The 18275-nt window shown below is 47.3% G+C and overlaps 5 protein-coding genes across 5 annotated transcripts; 2 read left to right on the forward strand and 3 right to left on the reverse strand.

Annotated features, from left to right (window-relative positions):
* Positions 1 to 473: 473 nt before the first annotated feature.
* PFICI_03990 (uncharacterized protein) lies at positions 474 to 1902 on the forward strand (the record flags this gene model as incomplete). The annotated part of the gene is made up of 3 exons (XM_007832571.1): positions 474 to 671; positions 731 to 967; positions 1024 to 1902. The coding sequence occupies 3 exons, from the start codon at positions 474 to 476 to the stop codon at positions 1900 to 1902; spliced, it is 1314 nt and encodes a 437-aa protein (XP_007830762.1).
* A 48-nt stretch (positions 1903 to 1950) lies between these two features.
* On the forward strand, positions 1951 to 3474 carry PFICI_03991 (uncharacterized protein; the record flags this gene model as incomplete). Its single annotated transcript, XM_007832572.1, has 1 exon — positions 1951 to 3474. One exon carries the CDS (start codon positions 1951 to 1953, stop codon positions 3472 to 3474), a length of 1524 nt encoding a protein of 507 aa, XP_007830763.1.
* Positions 3475 to 3994: 520 nt separating this feature from the next.
* Positions 3995 to 5611, reverse strand: PFICI_03992 (uncharacterized protein; the record flags this gene model as incomplete). The annotated part of the gene is made up of 3 exons (XM_007832573.1): positions 3995 to 4628; positions 4680 to 5033; positions 5085 to 5611. The coding sequence occupies 3 exons, from the start codon at positions 5609 to 5611 to the stop codon at positions 3995 to 3997; spliced, it is 1515 nt and encodes a 504-aa protein (XP_007830764.1).
* Positions 5612 to 6536: 925 nt separating this feature from the next.
* PFICI_03993 (uncharacterized protein) lies at positions 6537 to 8652 on the reverse strand (the record flags this gene model as incomplete). Its single annotated transcript, XM_007832574.1, has 5 exons — positions 6537 to 7132; positions 7197 to 7643; positions 7717 to 7785; positions 7850 to 8090; positions 8149 to 8652. 5 exons carry the CDS (start codon positions 8650 to 8652, stop codon positions 6537 to 6539), a joined length of 1857 nt encoding a protein of 618 aa, XP_007830765.1.
* A 4538-nt stretch (positions 8653 to 13190) lies between these two features.
* Positions 13191 to 14288, reverse strand: PFICI_03994 (uncharacterized protein; the record flags this gene model as incomplete). The annotated part of the gene is made up of 1 exon (XM_007832575.1): positions 13191 to 14288. The coding sequence occupies one exon, from the start codon at positions 14286 to 14288 to the stop codon at positions 13191 to 13193; it is 1098 nt and encodes a 365-aa protein (XP_007830766.1).
* Between the last annotated feature and the right edge of the window lie 3987 nt (positions 14289 to 18275).

An 18275-nucleotide genomic window follows, 5' to 3' on the forward strand; every position in this document is an offset into this window, starting at 1 on the left:
TTGATGAACTTCAAGCCGGCTTGGCCAAGCATCCAGTGATATGTGATGTAGCGAACATATACATATTCTCTTTCAAGGGCAAAAGCATTATCAGAGGAAACATCAAAGTCGAAGCTGTATCGAATGAGCTTATTACGCGACTTGGCGAGCAGCGGCCAGTCCTACAATTAGGATCTCACAATCATGCACAGCCTCGGCCAGAGGAGACAGATATGGTTCAATCCATACACACGAGTGATTCTCAACATCGCAGAGACGGAAAGAAAGCTGAGCAAGACGTCTCGCAACCTCACTTGCTGTTCATATCCCATAGTCTCGGTGCTTGGGTGGTGAAGGATGCACTACTACAAAACAACAAGCCAAACATATCTATCTTCAAGACACAGGGCTCGGTTCTTCTTGATGGCCCCCCTACAGAACATCTATCCGTGGAGTACATACTGTCTCTCTCTAGGCTCTTCTCAAGTCGGAAAATGAAGGGTTTGGGGGACGTTTTTGGTTCCAGCCGAGAGCTCGTGCGCAAGTTGAAGGCTATAGATAAGAGATACAACATCTGGGTAGATTCGGTTTATGTACAAGAAGAGCGGCGCAAAGATCAAATGAAGGGAGATATTCTTTCCGACCACTACGATCTGTGGCTCGCTAAGCACACTACCGACATGGCTGGCCTGGTAAAGAAATTCATCCCGTCGAATGCACGCCCTTGGTTAACTCCTTTTCTTTTTTTCAGATACCGCCAGAGACAAAATTGACAGCAGTATTCCGGAACCTCACCAGAATCATTACCACGAATCAGAGCTACGATGCTCATTTGTACAGAGTTGCAGTCCAAGAACTCGAGAATCTCAAGCTGGAGAACGTTGTAGCGATATGGATCAACCAAACGAATGCACTTCGTCCAGGGAGCACAGTCTTATCAGCCAACTCAGAGGTTCTGGAATCCAATGTCCATGAGACTGTTCAAAGTGTGAGTATACATAAACGTAAGCTGAACTTTGAATCAAAGTCACTGAAACGCCTTAGCATTCATCCTCGCAAATTCGGCCTTCAAGTCCCTCGTCCTGGACTCCTGGATGGTTCGCGAAAAAGAGACAGTCCACGTTTTCGAGTGATACGACCTTCAAATCGGATTCCGATAAGGCGTCCATTGGCTCTGCTCCAAATATTCCAATACTACAGATGGAAGACCCTGTTTTGCGTCAAATTATCAACATGGGGAAGTCCTTTATCAAGAGAGGAGAGCTGGACAATGCTGAGATAGCTTTTCAGAGAGCATCTGCTATCTTGCACCCCAGATCAAGAATGTATGATATGCGTGTCTCTTCTCCCGAAGTAGATGCTCAGCTTGCCTGTATTGCCTTGTACAGAGGTAAGTATGCAGAAGCTCATCGCAAATTTGAAGCGCTGCTAGATTGCCCTATCCCACAAGAGCAATTGAAGAACGAGTACAATGCAGAGATATGCAGATGGATAGGTGTTGCATTACTTCACCAGGGAAAATATGAATCAGCGATAGTGCAATTCCAACAGCTCTTGCTGCAATCCCCCAGATATTCAAGCGATGAAGAGGTACAGATCCGCCGAGATCTTGCACTAGCTTCCGCTTACTCGGGCAACTTTGATGAAGCCTTTGGACAGCTGAAAATGGCTAATGAATGCTTACAAATCTTGGAAGAACGCCAAGCACTAGAACAAAAGAATTCCATGGAGAACACGACGACGGGAAGGGAAACAACAAGCACGCAAGCGGTACATCCCACCGTCACTCCTCGGCCGACAAAATCAAACGACAAGGAGGATACTTCATCTGTGGACATGCCCCTGAGAACACCAAAAACCTCTGAACTGAAGGCTAAAAAGGACGGACTTCTTTTCACCCAAGCTAAGATTGCATTGGCATAGGGTTCATTCGATCTTGCTCTAGCAGACTCCGAATTAGCTCTGCGCGGAATGAAGAAGCGATTGGGGCCCGGACACCTGAAGACGCTTGAATGCGCCAGTCTGAATGCGCTACTTCTAGCCCTCAACTCCCAAACAAGGGCAGCAGAGACAGCTTGTATTGCAACACACGAAGCAATGACAACTGAACTTGGGCCCGAGCACCCATACACATTGGAGGCGATGGGCCACCTCGTACAGATCTACCAGATGCAATCACGCTTCTTGGAGGCAGTGGATACTGCCAACTCGCTGGCAAAGATCGTCAGCTCTGCTCCGACAGAAACGCGTCCGCAGATTTTGCATTCTAGATGCATACGTGCGGAGAGTGAATTGAAGATGGGGAATTACGCGACTGCGGAACTCGAATTGGGTGATGTCACAAAAGTTGCCCAGGCTAGCTTCAAAGATAATCGTCTGGAAAATCTTCATTACCAAAGTACATTGGCCCTTGCCTACAACCACTGCGCGAAAAATGAGCAGGCTGAGGACCTCGCGGGACGGGTTCTCCGCAAACAACTCAAGATATACACTACGCGTCATGGTCATGGGGAACGCGGCTTTAACGAAGAAAAAGTCGCCGAGGAGGATATGACGAGCCAGATTGCGATGATTATCAACATTGCTTCATTGGAACCACTGCATTCCATCATCGAAAAACTGATAGATCAAGGTTTCATTCTGACGCTCCGTCCGCCGGTCTTGGAAACTCTTTGGGTAATAGCCCTGATTTTGCAGCAAAAGGAGGATCCAGCTTCACTCGAATTGGCTATCAGATTACTTCAGGCATTATGGGATCGCTTTGTTCAAGGTGGTCAAGTTGAAAGCCAGGATGCGCTCAGGGTTCGTTACGACCTTGCATTGGCCATACGCCGTAAAGCAGAAGCGGAAACAAGTCATGAAAATGGTGATAAGCGTTTAGGGGAGTCTGCGGAACATCTCCGCAACGTGTATCGATCTAGATCACAGGTTTTGGGACATGAAAATCCTGAAACGCTTTCTGCGAGACTCGAACTAATCATCACCAATTGTACACTCGGCAGATGGGAAGAGATGCTCAGTTTAGCAGAGGTTTCTGAACGGGAGAAACTAGAGAAATCTCCCGAACAAGTGGACTTTTTCTCTTCAAGCTCCCTGGATCAGAAGAGTTGGACATTAGTCCAATCTGAGTCGCGCAAAATCGCGGATCTGCATGAAGCGAAGCTGGGTGAGAACCATCCTGAGACTTTAAAGTCCCTTTTGTGGGTTCTCGCAGTCCAAGCCCTCCTGGGCGATATTGCAACTGCTACCAAAACCTCAGAAAAGATACTTAGGCGATTGAAAATGGTTCGAACGCAGCGGCTGGTAGAGTCTATTCATCTGGAACGCAAGCTTGCTTTAGTGGTTGTCGTGTTTGACAGGCATTGGGCTGATATCATATTGAGAGGAACAAGAGAAACTATACAAGAAAAGCGAGATTTCATGCCGGAGACGTGGCAAATGCTCGACAAGATGATAAACGGAGAGCTTAGCCGTCTGGAACACATGTCTCGGTAACAAACTTCAAGCCAGGAATTAAGTAACATTCAGTGTAGCTATATGCAACTTCGGAAATTTAGGTGCTTCTAGCCAAGCTAAACAGTTGAGAATGGGATGCTACGCACCTTGAGGATCCTTAACGCCGTGAATACTTCCGTTTCTGGAAGCTTACCACATTTCGTATTAACAGCAGCTGGTGAGCAACCCTAAAATAATTTTATATCGTACTGACGTATTTAATGCCCACCGCAGATCACCTGTGTGGTTATATAGTCGCTCTTTAGCACCTCTTTTTTGTAGATTAGAGATCGACTAAGACATCTTTTAATGCTTCCTCGATCATCTCATCTTCAGTTCCCCCTTCACACATCGGCTCAGGTGAGAAATGCAAAATATAGATAGTAATGACATTCGCTTATTATTTTAAAATTTAATATTATATACACCTAATTTGAATTCAACGTCTAAAAAGACAAAGGCGTGCTGCCCAAAGTGTCCGGCCGCCCTTTAACCACTCCGATTTATTTTCTCACTCGGACTAAATAGTTCTTAATCGCACTCGGGTAGGAAGTTCGTCCTTGATCGTGCCCATGCCTTTTCCGGCACGGTAGGCACGTTCGCCGTCCTGCATCTGCACCGGGCCCGCCCGGCCTTGTACTTTGTCCCAGAGATCGTAGTTGAATTCCATGTCAAGCTCCCTCAATGTGAACACCAGCGCCAGCTTCATCTCCATCATGGCAAGCTCTTCGCCAATGCAGCGCATAGTGCCCAGCTCAAAAGGCCGAAAGGCATTCTTGACCGGGCGTAGCGGGTCGTTTTCGGGCCCCAGAAATCTCTCTGGAATGAACTCATTCGATGTCGGCCAGAGGTCCGGGTGGCGATGTAGCGCGACCGGAGTGGTCTGCACGACGCAGTCGTAGGTCGGATACTGCACGCCATCCTCAACAAAGGCAAAGTCCGGTGCACATTTGCGCAGCGTTCCGGCTGGTGGTCGTAGTCGTAATGTCTCCTTGATTACGGCTGTAGTATAGCTAAGCTCGCTGAGTTTGTGGTGAGAGGACAGAAGAGTCTTCTTTGCCGCTGTGGGGTCTTTGCCAAGGACTTGGTCATGCTCCTTGCGAAGCTTTTCCACAACCCCGGGATACTTGTTGATCTCCCAGTAGACCCAGCAACTGCTCAACTGATTAGTAATAATATACGCATAAATGATATGAAAATCATACAGAGTTTGCGCAGTTGTCTCATGGCCGGCAAATAGAAAGATTTTGAGATTGGCAATCACTTCTTCGACAAAAACTTCGCTCCTGGTTGACTGTTCATTGCCCATTTCCTTTACCGCGAGATCTACTACGGTTTTGCGATCGGCAAGCTTGCTTGACTCCAGAATTCGTGCTTCCACTTCAGGTTGGAGAAGCTTCCGTATGACTTCTGCATTTTGATATACTTTTCGTTTAAAGGATGGAGTATGTCGCTCAATTCTGTTCTTTAGGCTGTCAAGTTTCAAGCACGCAATCAAGTTCCTCAGAGACACGAGCAGAGGACTGGGCCCGCTGCTCTGTTCGTAAAGGCGTAACCCCCTTGCAACAAGTCAGTAAACCTGAATGCATCTGTGCGGTTATATCACTTACGTAGTGATCCTCGCGATAATGTCAAAAGTCAGAGCAATCACCTTGTCGTACATGGTAAACATCTGCCCCCACTCGCCGGCTGGACCAGCCTGGCTTGTCATGATCTGAGAGAAAATGTCTACTTCTTCGATTAAGGCTGGGAAGTGGCTGTTCAAGCTTTGGGAAGAGAACCCTGGGTTCAATCTCGATCTCCATAGCTTGTGGCCTGTCCAGTCCAGTGACAGCATGTCAAGACCGTCCGTCAGAGGCTTTTGTGCCCACTTGAACATGGGTTGTCTCGGCTGCGGTGTCACCTGTGTCAACTGCGCACACAGCTCGGGCGATACCACCATGGCAAAGGTAAAGGGCACAAAAGGCCATAGGTCAAGATATATAACAGGAGGGCATTCCGTTGCTCCAGGAAAGTATTCGTTCCAATTTTCCATGATTTTCTTGTTGATTATCGTCTGGTGCGAGTCTGATGGGAACTGCTTTCTGATCTTATTCATGAGCAGTAGATGACCTGTGATCAAAGAGTACGGCTCCATGATTGGCTGTAGCGTTTTGTCGCCAAGGTAGGTCTTTCAAGAGAATCTGCTTTGCATTTCAACATTAACTTACAATTCCATTAGCCTTTAATTGCATCATTTTCCGTCGCACCATAATGCCCTGATATAATATTTTGGTAATCCATGTCGTGAATACGATGACGAGTAAAGTTGAGATGGCCCCTTTGGAGATGATTGCACTGGATGAGAACTGGGTTAGTGATGCCATCTTGCTGACAAGGAAGATGGCCTTTAGTGCTGGTAAGAAGCCTCAGTGGTGCATGGCTGATTGACTGATTGGTAAGTCGGGATGATAAATAAGTTTTATGAATTAAATTACCAAAATAGCAAACCAAAACACACTCCAGTCACTTCCTGTGCCGTTGGCCTGCATCTATGTCAGTATCTCCTGTTCCGTATCCCCCTGTTACAGTTCACCGCAACCTTCAAGATTTTTCATCTGCCCAGAGTACGTCATTTGTCGTTACTTGGCGCTACACCAATGAAATCAACATCGTATCGGGTCTACTACGCATGCGGTAAAGCCCACCATGTATGCGCTCAGTTGGTTGTTGGTTGGCTGATGCTACGCGTTATCGTCAGGCTACTGGAGATAATACAGCACAATTTATGTCCCAGTAAAGTCCGTACTAATCCAGGAAGAAAGAGTCTATTGTATGCCTTTGATTCGAAAATATGATTTTGCTTGGTTCCAACCGCTCCTGGATTGTACCAAATTAGCACCAATTGTCAAACGACAAGTCCGTATGCATTCCACGAAACGCCGGGCATGTCTATTGTTCTGTTGCTATATTGTTCTAATGATAATTTTTCACATTCTAAAAGCGCACTTAAGTGCAACATCAAATATCATCCAGAGTCTGTTGCAATTAGGAAATTGCAAAAGGATGCAGGGTAGTCCACTTTAGGCTTTCTCAGTGTCTCCACCTGCTTTCGCGGCCTGTTTCTTCATCCTCTGCCTCCTCCAGCCCGGACCGTAGAACCAATTCACGACCGCCATCGGAGTACATGCTACCACGATGAGGGCCAGTAAGAGGAAGGAGGTAGCCGGGCCCAATGCTGTCACCATGGTCTCGGCAAACGCCACGCCCACGGCCGCCAAGCCACAGCGCACCAGGTTGTTGATGGCGGTGCTGCTCGCGCCCTTGCCTGGACACAGGTCTGACACCATGGTCTGGTTCATGGCAAACACGGCATTGCTCGTTGCGGCAATAAAGAACTGGAGCAGCAGCGGGACAATGACCCATACCGGCTTCGACGTAAGAGACGAGCTGGAGACCGTGAACCCGTAGATTCCCGTGGCGAGTGTGAAGAGAAGGGTGACCCATGAGAGATGTTTGAGTCGCGCGTGCTCAATGTTGAAGTCGGTTGGTATTGCCTTGGACGGGATCTTGTACTCGGGCGGCAGATTGTGTTGTGCCCTGTAAGTGACTTCGGCAGCTGCAAAATCCTTGTTCATGAGCTTTCCTATGACGGCAGATCCGACAATAGTTCCTAGGCCTATTCACCTTGGTCAGAAAACAAATGCACTTCTTGAACGTGGGTGGAGTTGTTTAGAACTGACCATTGGGCAGGAAAGCCAGACCGACAAGGAGTTCGTCTAGGCCGAATGCTGACTTGAAGATGCTTGTGGTGGTTGATGTCACCATACTCCAAATGGTGTAGATGATACCCCCAAACACGAGATTCAACAATATGTCTTTCTGTCCCAACAGTCGGAGTGGATCTGTAAATGTTGATATACTAATCTTTTTTCGTTGGACAGCATATTCCGGGTCTCGCATATAGTCGGGCTCCTTTCTGAATATGCGGATCAATGGTCTGTAGATGCCTTTGAGACGAAGAGAGCCATTGCCGGCAATATTTCTCATGGTTTCTGGAAGAAAGACGAGAATGAATCCCAATGTTATACTCGATATAATCAACAGAAATACAAAAATGGAGCGGAATCCTAAAGAGTTTGAAAGAGCGCCGCCCAGTACAGGTCCTACTGCAATGCTGAAATTTCGTACTAACCCATGAATAGGTCAGCCTCTGTTATAATGAAAGTGGTTCCAGTGGAGGTTTGAAGGCCAGTGACTCACTTGCTTGATAGAAACTAATGTACGATCCTCTCTCGGCGGGTTGAGTGATGTCTTGAATCACGCCATTCCCTTTGGTGCATTAGCTGTGCGTGAACTGTATAGAGATAATCTTTGGGGTCTTAGAGTGTAGTACCTATACTGACAGTGGAGGCGCTACCAGCAGCTTGTAGCCCTCTGAAAATGATCAAAATAGTAAAATTGGGCGAAAAACTCAGGACAACGTTGGCCGTGATGTAAACTGCAAAGGATGCAAGATAAATTGGCCGACGACCAAGTGCGTCTGCAAAAGATCCCCATATCACTGGAGATATACCTTGAATAACAAGGTATGATGTTATTGTCAAAGACACTGTTTGAATGCTCACATTCAAATCCTGATCGACATTTTTAGTATACCAATCAGTAGTTATTGTCCATGTTACTCGAGCTTACCTGTGCAATTGCATCTAGAGCCGGAAAGTAGATGTTGGATGAAAGACCAGAGAACAAGCCCGCAGCGCCAATTATAATGACCACGAACCACCTCTGTCTTGATGTAAAGACATGATACGGCTCTTCTGCTGGACTAGTTTTCGTATCTTTGAAAGTATCTTGGTTTTCGCCCGCATTGCCAATACCAAGGCTGTTCGAGAATAAATTCTGGGTACGCCTGCGGTCTTCTACTGGAACAGGGTCGGCGAAAGGATCTTCGGAATCTGTCTGCTGTATAGTTGAGTCGTTTGTCGACTCGTCGTGGGCTGTTCCGCTAGCTTGACGTGTGATGGTTTCTCCGTTGTCGTCGTGGATGCTGTCAAGATCAGGATACGTGGACAGGTTGATCAAGCCATGACCTGCTGCATAGTATAGATTGTTTGCTACTTCTCTCCACCCCTCAATGGTGGAAAATCGACGATGGATATGTCTTTCAGTGACTCTGCCTCCTTCGTGCTGTTCCATGGCTGATGAAGCAACTTGTTGATACGGTTGTAAGAAAGATAGTAGGAAAGGTACCGATTATCAATGCGTGTTGTGGTGCATCACTCGTATAGTCGACTTTTGAAGCAGAAGACTCAAAACGGAATATTGGAGATATTGGGGGGCAAAATATTTATCCACTAGCCGTCTCAACTTGACCCTATGTCTGTCGAATGAGTTCACACTCGAGGGGTCTGAGAGTGCTCTCGTATGCACGTTTATCAAAACGTAAAATATAGGACCTTGGTTCAATTAGGATGGTCGATGATTTCCCTCCGCAAACGTGCAGATAAACTGCCAAGTCTGATAAATTAGGTTTTGGTCCAATTGATTGAACATGAGCGTTCTACGTATGGAGCATACTGTCTCAGGCTGGCGTTCGTTTTTGTGGGTAGCAGCGCCGTGTTTCGTGTCATTGCATGAGACGCTTTCCCGAGATGTTCTTGTACTTGGCTACTGTTCTGAAGCACGGATACTGATCGACAAGGTGCAACTTGTGTATGTGATGAAGCGCAGCTCAGTACTGCATTGCCCCGTTGTTCCAATCTGCCAAAGTACCATACTGTATTATTCCGACCCTCTAGGGGAATCATACAATTTGTAAATCCAGGGGCACCAAATTCTTATGATATGAGATAACAATACTCCGGTGAACTGCCAACAGACGATGGAAAGATTGATCTGGAATAGAGTTATTGTCCACGTTCAAGTGTTACATTGCACGATAAAGGGCTCACCGTTGGGCAGAACGCATTTCCCGATACAATACAACACAATACAAGACCTGCCTTGTTTGGATTCCAATTGGAAGCAGATTCTCCGCTTCTGACTTCATCATGCCTGAAAGTCATTAGAATGGAACCGGAACGATAGCGGCCCAGCCACGGCACGCGTCATCCAAAGTGTTGAAACGACCTTTCCTACGATCTACTTCGCCCCCAAGCTTCAGGCAACTTGAATAGGGGCTCAGAGAAACGATCGCTGACTAAAATATGGCAGACAATGCTATCAGACAGCTTCATAATACCTTTCGCATAGACGGTGGAGCCATCATTCTCACAGGTTTGCGACCAGGCCAATTTTTAGACCAAGACCAAATAATAGCGTGAAGAAAACACACGAGGTCAAGGCAGACTTGCTAAATCTAAAATTGTCCAGTTTTGTAAGGCGTACAAAATCAACCTCGTAACTACAACAGAAGCGCAGGCTAAGCCATCTTGGGCTACTGAAAGTATGATAGTCCCGTCATTGCGCGTCCGGAGCACTACAGCCCGCTGAACTGGCTGCTCAGCCACACACTTTGTCGCTGCTCGACCTAAGCGCCCAAGTCGAACCTTGCGCACGACTCGTGTGGTTATCAGCAGAATACCTTGCTTCTGCGAGTCTTGTTGGCTACATTTTTTCAAGTCCTACACAATAAATCGCCGCGGTGCAGATCGAAAGAAATATTACAAGTTTTGTACTGAAAAGGATTGAAATCTATTGCAATAAAAATGATTATCACTACTCAAACTACCTCAAATTCTGCGCAGTATCGAGAATGTAGAAATCAAGGGAAAAACAATAAGACTTTCTGTTTTCAGCAATTCATGCCTCACAATGATTGTTCAATTGGCACCTTGGCCCGTCATGTTCTGCTATCATACCTTTTTACATACCCATTGTGACCTAGAACATAAAGTTGACAATCAAAGAAGTATCAGCTACCGCTAGTTGTCTTTGAACAGTGGATCTCGGTACTCCTCCCGCATCTGCATCCGCTGTGGGTAATAAAACATGAACGTTGATCGACCATCCACTGCCCAGGCAGCAGAATAACACATGGTTCGCTCCTGTAGATTGGTGGACCTCGTTTACGGCTGTGAAAATAAGCTTGTTAAGCGTTTCGTGAGGGCACGGCGGTATTATACTACGCCTCCGCCGGGGCCCCATCCCCAATGACACTCTACTTGCGCCTCTTTTCTGCTTGCTAGCGATATCTCTAGCATGCCACAATTTGCAAGTATGATAGGGCGACAGTTTTATTGGATCTTTTCTTCAGCCTCCGCTTTACGCGTCCAAATCCATTCTATACTCTCCTTGTGCCCACGTTCTCTAGCAGGGGGCAGCTTGTGGTACAGGCGAAGGTCTAGAATAGTTTCCACTGACTAAATCACAGCTCAGTGAGTTGGCTAAAACGTGGGGGCATTAGTCTGCGAGTCAAACATGAACCGCCGTTGCCAATCATTCCTTCTCTCGATGCAAGGAAGGTGGTAAAATATGTCACTTGGAGGAGAAGATAAGAGCATGCCGTCATTATCGTTCCGACTTGTGATTTGTGCTTCGTCAAAGGTACCGCTATCATTCTGATGCATGCAACATGGGTCGGAAAGGACCAGATAAGCAACTCTTTCGATCTCTAGACCGTTAAAATGCTGTTGACATAGCATCCGTGCCTGAAACGTTGCTGCATGATGGCTTGGGCCTTGCGTAGTGTGACAAATAACGCGGCACCCTGAGCCGGATAGGCTGATTTAAATGCCGATGATGCTGTTTCGCTGATGTGTTCTCAGCTTCAGCCCTGTTTGATTTCCAAGTCTATTGAGAATCCCGGAGTCTTGTCCCGGTTCATCTTCAGCTTCGCTGATTGAAACAAACAGTACCATTCTGAAAGGATCACAGTTTATCTCGTTATCAAAATTGAAAACATCATTTTAATTCCACACATAAACATATTACAGCTTCCCGATGGAGTTTCGTGACCAAAGAACAAGACCACTTGTACAAGAAGGCCGGGGCATGATGGCCAGGGACTGGGACGAAGAATGGAGCAGTCTTACAGCTAGTATTGCAGCCACGTCGCAGACAGGTATCCATTCCACCGAGGATCAAAAGACTGGCCTTTGCACTTTTCCCACAAACATTGCTAAATTTTCTCCCCATTCAGGCACTTTTACGAGTACACGAACACCTACTCCAACCATCACATCTTCAACGACCACCCGCCCTCCGACGCCGTTGACTACACTGACACTCGAGAGACCTCCGACCCCTACAACCACGTCTAGCAGCGTCAGGCCACCAACCCCTACAGTAACACTATTTACCGTGCGCCCCCCAACGCCGACAGTAACGGTCACGCAACAACCTATAACCCACTCGTCGGGCCTGACAAGTGGTACTGCATCTATACCATCAAGTACTGCTACAATATCGACACCATCAAGCTCAGCCGTTGCAACAACCACGGGCGTTTCGGGCTCTGGTACTGCGGTCATTGCCGCGGCAGGAAGCTTAGGTACGACAGTGGGAGGGAATTATTTGTGATCTCCAATCATTGTTTGCGTCTCACAATCTAACCATTGTCTCTTCTTTAGCTGGTGTATCTGTCGCTGTGAGCGGGGTATTTGTGTTGTTGCGAATGAGAAGAAAGAAACGGCTGGGCAAAAGGTACGGCATCTCGTTCTTTTCCCTCTTCTTTCAACCACCGCCATCAGCACCTAACCTTTTGAAGTAAGGCCTAAAACAGCAGACTAAATCTGCTTCGACCGTGGTCTCATGATCTAGCGATCGGTACTGTCAATGCGCACAATAGTGGTCATCTACCGACATTCTACGAGTTCCCGGCAACGAAGTTTTCACGCGTCTAAGATGCGCAGAAATCAGAGGGCAGATGCTTATAAGGATTTTCCAGCATGTCGTTCGTCGTGGTGTGTTGAAGCTAGTCACAGGGTGGAATTGGTGTATGTTCAGCTAGGCATTGTGTTTGGGGGAATGCAATCATTGTTCGAATTTACTACATGTCTTGACTGGGCTGCCAACTGAAACGTGCAGCTTCCATGAAATGCCCCACCTATAGTTTCGTTTGGAATATTCACAGTGAGAAGAATGAGCATTATAGAACCCGGCCTGCATTAGCATGGGGAATTCGGGTGGAGATTAGCCAAGCGTGAGGTCTTCAGCTCAATCGAGATTCTCTGTGGCGTTCATGGATCATGATAGACTATCTGGATATCGGCCATCGCCTCGTTTTCCCCTAACGAGGTGATCCACTGGGGTTCTATGCAGCGGACCGATGCAGTACACCATCTGTTCAAGGCCCCTCACTACGCCAGTGCAACTCTGCCACTTTAGGGTTAACGCCGGCAACGGTTCTCTTACAAACTGCCCCTGTCCCTGCCCTGCCCCTTTCCAAGTCCAGACACACAAGATAAAAAGGCCTTTATTGCTCCCATGATTTAGGCAGCAGAATAAAAACTGCAGCGCCTCAGATTTCCGCATCATCCCGCATCACGGTACTTTCCAAGCTTGGCATAGCCCCAAAGCTAAGCTGATGAGTCGTTCATACTGGAAAATGCTGCTCAATTGATGGTATTATGGTGTAGGTATATGTCTAGTTGATATTATAACAAAGGAGAGAGATCGCGAGCTAAGAATGGCTAAGCTAATGGTAGGAAAGGGATGAAGATAGACCCTGAACATTGCCACAAAGGTCTTGATTCAACAAAACAAGGTGTAGATTGATCACTGAGTCGGCTGGTTTAGACTAGGTTCTCAACCTCCCCACGACCCTCAGACATGTCCCGAGCTCTGGCATAGTTATTGCTGCCGAGACCAGCCCAGAAAGCCTTATCCTGGCTGCGTGGGGCCCAGGCCCAACCAGCACCACGTCCCAATGGAAGATGATAAAGTCGGAACGCCACAAGTGATGTCATGAACCCAATCAAAAAGCTGAAAATGATGTCGAATCCGTGATGTTGATAGTCGTACCATCTGGAAACACAAATGTACACTGAAGTGAATAACGGGACCACCGTAATAACGAGCAAATACAATGGTGGCGCAGCAGCCTCTTTTCTCGTGGCGGCCAAGTCTTTTGGTGTTTCCAAAGGCGCCTGTTGGTCGCTTCCGCGCTGCTCAAGAGGGATGGGCGAGGTGATTTGTCGGTAGTGGCGACGGGAGGGAAAAGCGGAATGGGCGCTTTCGTCGCGACGATAAGTCCCGTGATGGAGGAACGGTATGAAGGCACCAAGCTTCGTAGCTAGGAACAGAGTCAAGTAGACCAGACCGGCGGCCGAGATTGAGCTGTGGCCAGAGGGCGAGCTGCGGAATCCTTCGTCAATAATGGAAGAATCAGGGTTTTGGCAGATGGCGGCCGTGACCAATCTGCCATCGCTTGTCGCCGTCAATACGCCGCCAACCACGTAATCAGCAATGTTGTTGAGATCAGGCTGGCAGCGGGCCAACAAGTTGGGTCGCGGTTTGCCAAGTAGGTTTTTCATGCCATTGATAATGAACCATGTAGTTATAAAGGATGCAGCCAGCCCGAGCAAGCTCGCGTGCAACTCCCAAAGTCTTCTTTTCCAGATCAAGCCCTGCGATATTCCCTTGTGCGCCGTCGGGCCGGGAACGACGAGAAATGTTACGACGAGGATGATGGCGGCTGGCGCGACAATACTGACGATACCACACACGGCAATGGACACGGTATCGTCGTGTAGTGGAAAGCTGATGTTGCGATCTTCGAGGCTAAAGGCGTGCTTGTTTGGAGTAATGTTGTTGATGGCGTACCCCGCGAGACCGAACGCGATCAGTATAACCCAGTCGGCGACATACGAGGCGATTAGCTTGAAAGACATTATAAGCAATGGTGTTACAAAATTGCATGCATGCAGAAATGAGAGAAATGATCATTGCTTGAGAATTGGAGGACAAGAGAAGTAAATGCAGGGACAGGGAGAGATGGTTCTTTTAAGTCTTAAGTCTTGTAACTAACATAGCCTGTTGTCTAAGCCTCACAGGGAATTTCCCGCGCCTATTAGCTTTCCCTACACAACAGAGCTCTAGTGGCACAATAGTGCTGTGGTATTTCCGCCTAGCGGCCCTTGCAATGTGTCTGGAATGCGATATTCCTCCAAATAACATAATTCCCATGATTTATGGCATGAAACTTTTCGTGCATGGAGTCTTATAGGTAGCTGTGAGCTCCATAGCTCTCGAGTGCAAATTTTGATAAGAAATGGCTGGCATGTCAGCCACTGCCTCCATGAGCTGTCCATATTTTTGCATCATGACATCAAAGCAACACTGAGAAGAACGAAATCACCAGACGGCATAATCCAAACCACTGCCACGATTCCGGAACTCCGTGTACTTGACTGACTGCATGATGGAAAATAGTTGTCACCTTACTGCTATATCTTGAGAGGATAAGTCCAAGTACAGTGTCCCCAAATGATGGTTGAGCATCTATATAGATGAAATGGCAGAAGAACTTGATGCTCCGTGTCTCTAGCAAACATAACATTTTAGTTGCATCGCCACGACAAGTATAGCAAGAATGCTCAGCATTGGTGATAACACGGAACCAATGTGTACGAGTACACAACCAAACACCGGCAACATTTGTCAGGCAATACTGGTATCACCCCTCACATCATTGTAATAATGTGTTCTTTCAAAGAAATTATCTCAGAGGTAGGTGCACAACATTCGTCGCGATCACTTTGTACGAGAGACTGTTACGTCGGATGGAGAACGATGAAGAATGAATTCAAGGGGCCGGGGAGATGCGAGCAAGCCCTACCGACTGCCTGAACCCTTCAACGTAAATAAACATCTTTTCCGATCTACATCCGTGTATTATGGAACGCGTTTGATAGTATTCGCGGATTTGTTCTTCTAAAAATGCAGAACCACTATATTGCTTACAATAGCGGTCGGAGCTCTGGCGCTCTGGCGCTCTGGCGCTCTGGCGCTCTGGCGCTCTGGCGCTCTGGCGCTTTGGTCGCAACTCAGACCTCAGTAAGAGAAGCTCGCGCAAGTCGCGACGTGGCGTCGGACATGAATTGATTGCGCTCGACTGTAAGATTATGATGATAATGATGATGGTTAACCACATTCCAATCAAGTTGCCCAGGATTTGTTGAATACCACCGGTGAGGCAACTCGGGGCTCGCATAGCGCTTCTTGGACTGAGCGAGATTTGAGTACCAAATGAACTAGACGGCCAGTGTCTTATGAAGCAGTTCGCTAGACTTCTACGATATCTTTTCGACATTCTATTTCATTCGGTCCAACACCTGTCCGGTTCGCTAGTTTGTTTATCCGCTGCTCTGCGACTGTGAGTCCAGATTCTTTTGTCGAGTCTAAGACCTTCATGATCCCCAAACCAAGCCACCAACGAAAGCAAATTGAATTTCAGGTCTTCTCCGATGAACTTGACTCTGGGCGGTGGATTCTCACTGGTGGAGGATCCTACAGCAGCATCTATTCATTCGCTTGTTCCCCTAATTTGGTGGGACAGGCAACTGAATCGCCACGGTCTGACATGACATAGTCTTGGGTATTGCGATGCCTAAGGGTGTGATCGGCTCGTTTTTTTAAGGGGGGGGTCTTAACTTTTTGGGATACAAAATCGTTGCATAAGAAATTGTGGGGAGGGGAAATGTACCGCGTATAACTTAGGTAAGCATCTTTTGGATGTTGTCGTGGGATAAGAGCCTTGGCACCCATAAGAGGGGAGCTTAAGCTTAGCAGCCCTCCATCGCCCTGGGCTTATCGACCTTGGGCTTATTTGTGCCATTTCTCGAAAATTGGAGACGTTATGCCTTTTATAGTAGGCGGTAAACGATTTTAGAGCCCATGTCAATTCGGTACATTGGAAATCTTGCATAACTTAAGAGGGCCGTCTTACGATTATCCGTGCGACATTTTGACTGCCAAATTAGGTATGGTTGTGTCCTGACAGCATTTTCTTTTATTTTTTAGCGTATAATATGGATTGGTATAAGGCCCTGGCAACACTTAAGACCCCCTCTTACAGCGAGCCGATCAGGGCCTAATAGAGAAGGACAGAAACTTGCCACTGTTCCATTGCGTTTGAACTGATTGTGACATTTATTGGATGCCACTTTCGCATCGACCCAACCTTTAGAGACCCATTGCAAACCAATCGGAGCGTATGCCTGCACTATCCAAGAAAATCCACAGAAAGCTCGGTCTGCCCAACCTTTGCTATCGCCAGTAATGAATATCGCCGCGAAAACGACCGGTATTCGTGCAAAACAACAACTTTCAACTATATTCTCGCCTTGCTTGCTGCCAATTCTAAGGATATAACTACACGGTGGGTCCGTACCTGTGGACCGATCTATTTTAAAGCTACCAAAATATGGAGCACGCGATCACAGAACCATAAAAATCTGGACGAATAACTGCTACGGGATTGCCCACGTGGTAGACCCTTAAAATATTTCAACGTAGAAGAAAGAATCAGACTTCGGACCTCCCATTTTTGATACCGCACAAGCGGAAAGGGCGAGGAAATATTTTATGGGGCGGTGATTACAACGGACCATTTTCACGAGGCGGGATATATTACCAAATGCGGAAGAGACAAAAGTTGGCTAAAAGAAAATGACGAAAAGTTAAAAAAGTTAAAAACTCACCGGCGTGTTAAGACTAGCATAAATGAACACAATATCTGCAATATAGGCCAGATTGCCAGGCAGGGGCTCGTGTTTGGGACTTGCTTATTTCCTTCGACAACTTCGTTTGCTACCCGACATACGCAGTATGAGGTACCTCTATGCTTCGCCACCGACCAACCAACACAGCTGTCAAAGTTATGAATTGGCACTCTTGCTCAAGTTGAAACAAAATCCCACCTGAAAGTGTTTGGAATTCTTCAGGATATTCATCACTTCCTGTGCTACCTATAATATAGTCACAAGAAAATTGAGGACAACCCATATCAAGATCACTGTGTGGAAAAGCTGTAAAGCATTTCGCGAAAGACCTCAATCTGCACGTCTGGAAACACCCCAGCCAATATCTCCAGGCTGCTGTTTAGATCTAAAATCTCGTTTGGAAGGGCCGTTTGGGGCTGTAGCTGCCATTCGTCGGTGATGTAGAACGATGTGGGATCGGGACTTGATGAGCGCTGCAGAGGCGCTGCGCCAGCAGTCAACTGCTCTCGGGACTGCAAACCTCAGCTGTCAACGTTTGAATCGTTACGGAGCTTTGAATGGGGGCGCGCGTAGTACAGAGGATGATCGACCTCCCCTGAATTTCTCTTGCAAAGCCACATTTGTCGCTGCTGCCTGTCCAAGATACCTGACATGGGCCGGCTAGACAGCCGTGTTAGCACGTTTCCCCCATGCCTTGGACATGCCCACCACTCCTCTGTCTCAATAGATTATGTGATATCTCCCATATGATACGAAGGGGGCGTTGTTGTCACCCATCAGATCTTCATGGTAGCTCATCGGTGCTATTACTACTTGACTACCACCTTGGGTTCTCCTCACCGCTGTCCTGGGGCCGCCTTTACAATCTTGGTCTTGGCTGCGTGCTCTAGGATGTTTCGCTCCCTAGAAAGGGCACTGCAACTCTCTTATCCTCGATGTTCTCGCATGACGCCTCGGTGGAGAGCCCCCATCATCTTTTGTGGCTCTGGTCCAGTTTGATTTGTCATACACTGCCTATGTACCCTTGAAGCCGAGGGAAATGTACGAGCTGATACAAACAAGCCGTTGCACGAATGAACGTGGACTTGGATCAGGTTTATTGGCCTTGGGTTCGATGCATCATGGAGTGCAACAGGGCAACGCATGCGGGCCTAC

This window comes from Pestalotiopsis fici, assembly GCF_000516985.1.
Source record: "Pestalotiopsis fici W106-1 unplaced genomic scaffold PFICI_Scf_2, whole genome shotgun sequence".
Classification (NCBI taxonomy): Eukaryota; Fungi; Ascomycota; class Sordariomycetes; order Amphisphaeriales; family Sporocadaceae; genus Pestalotiopsis; species Pestalotiopsis fici.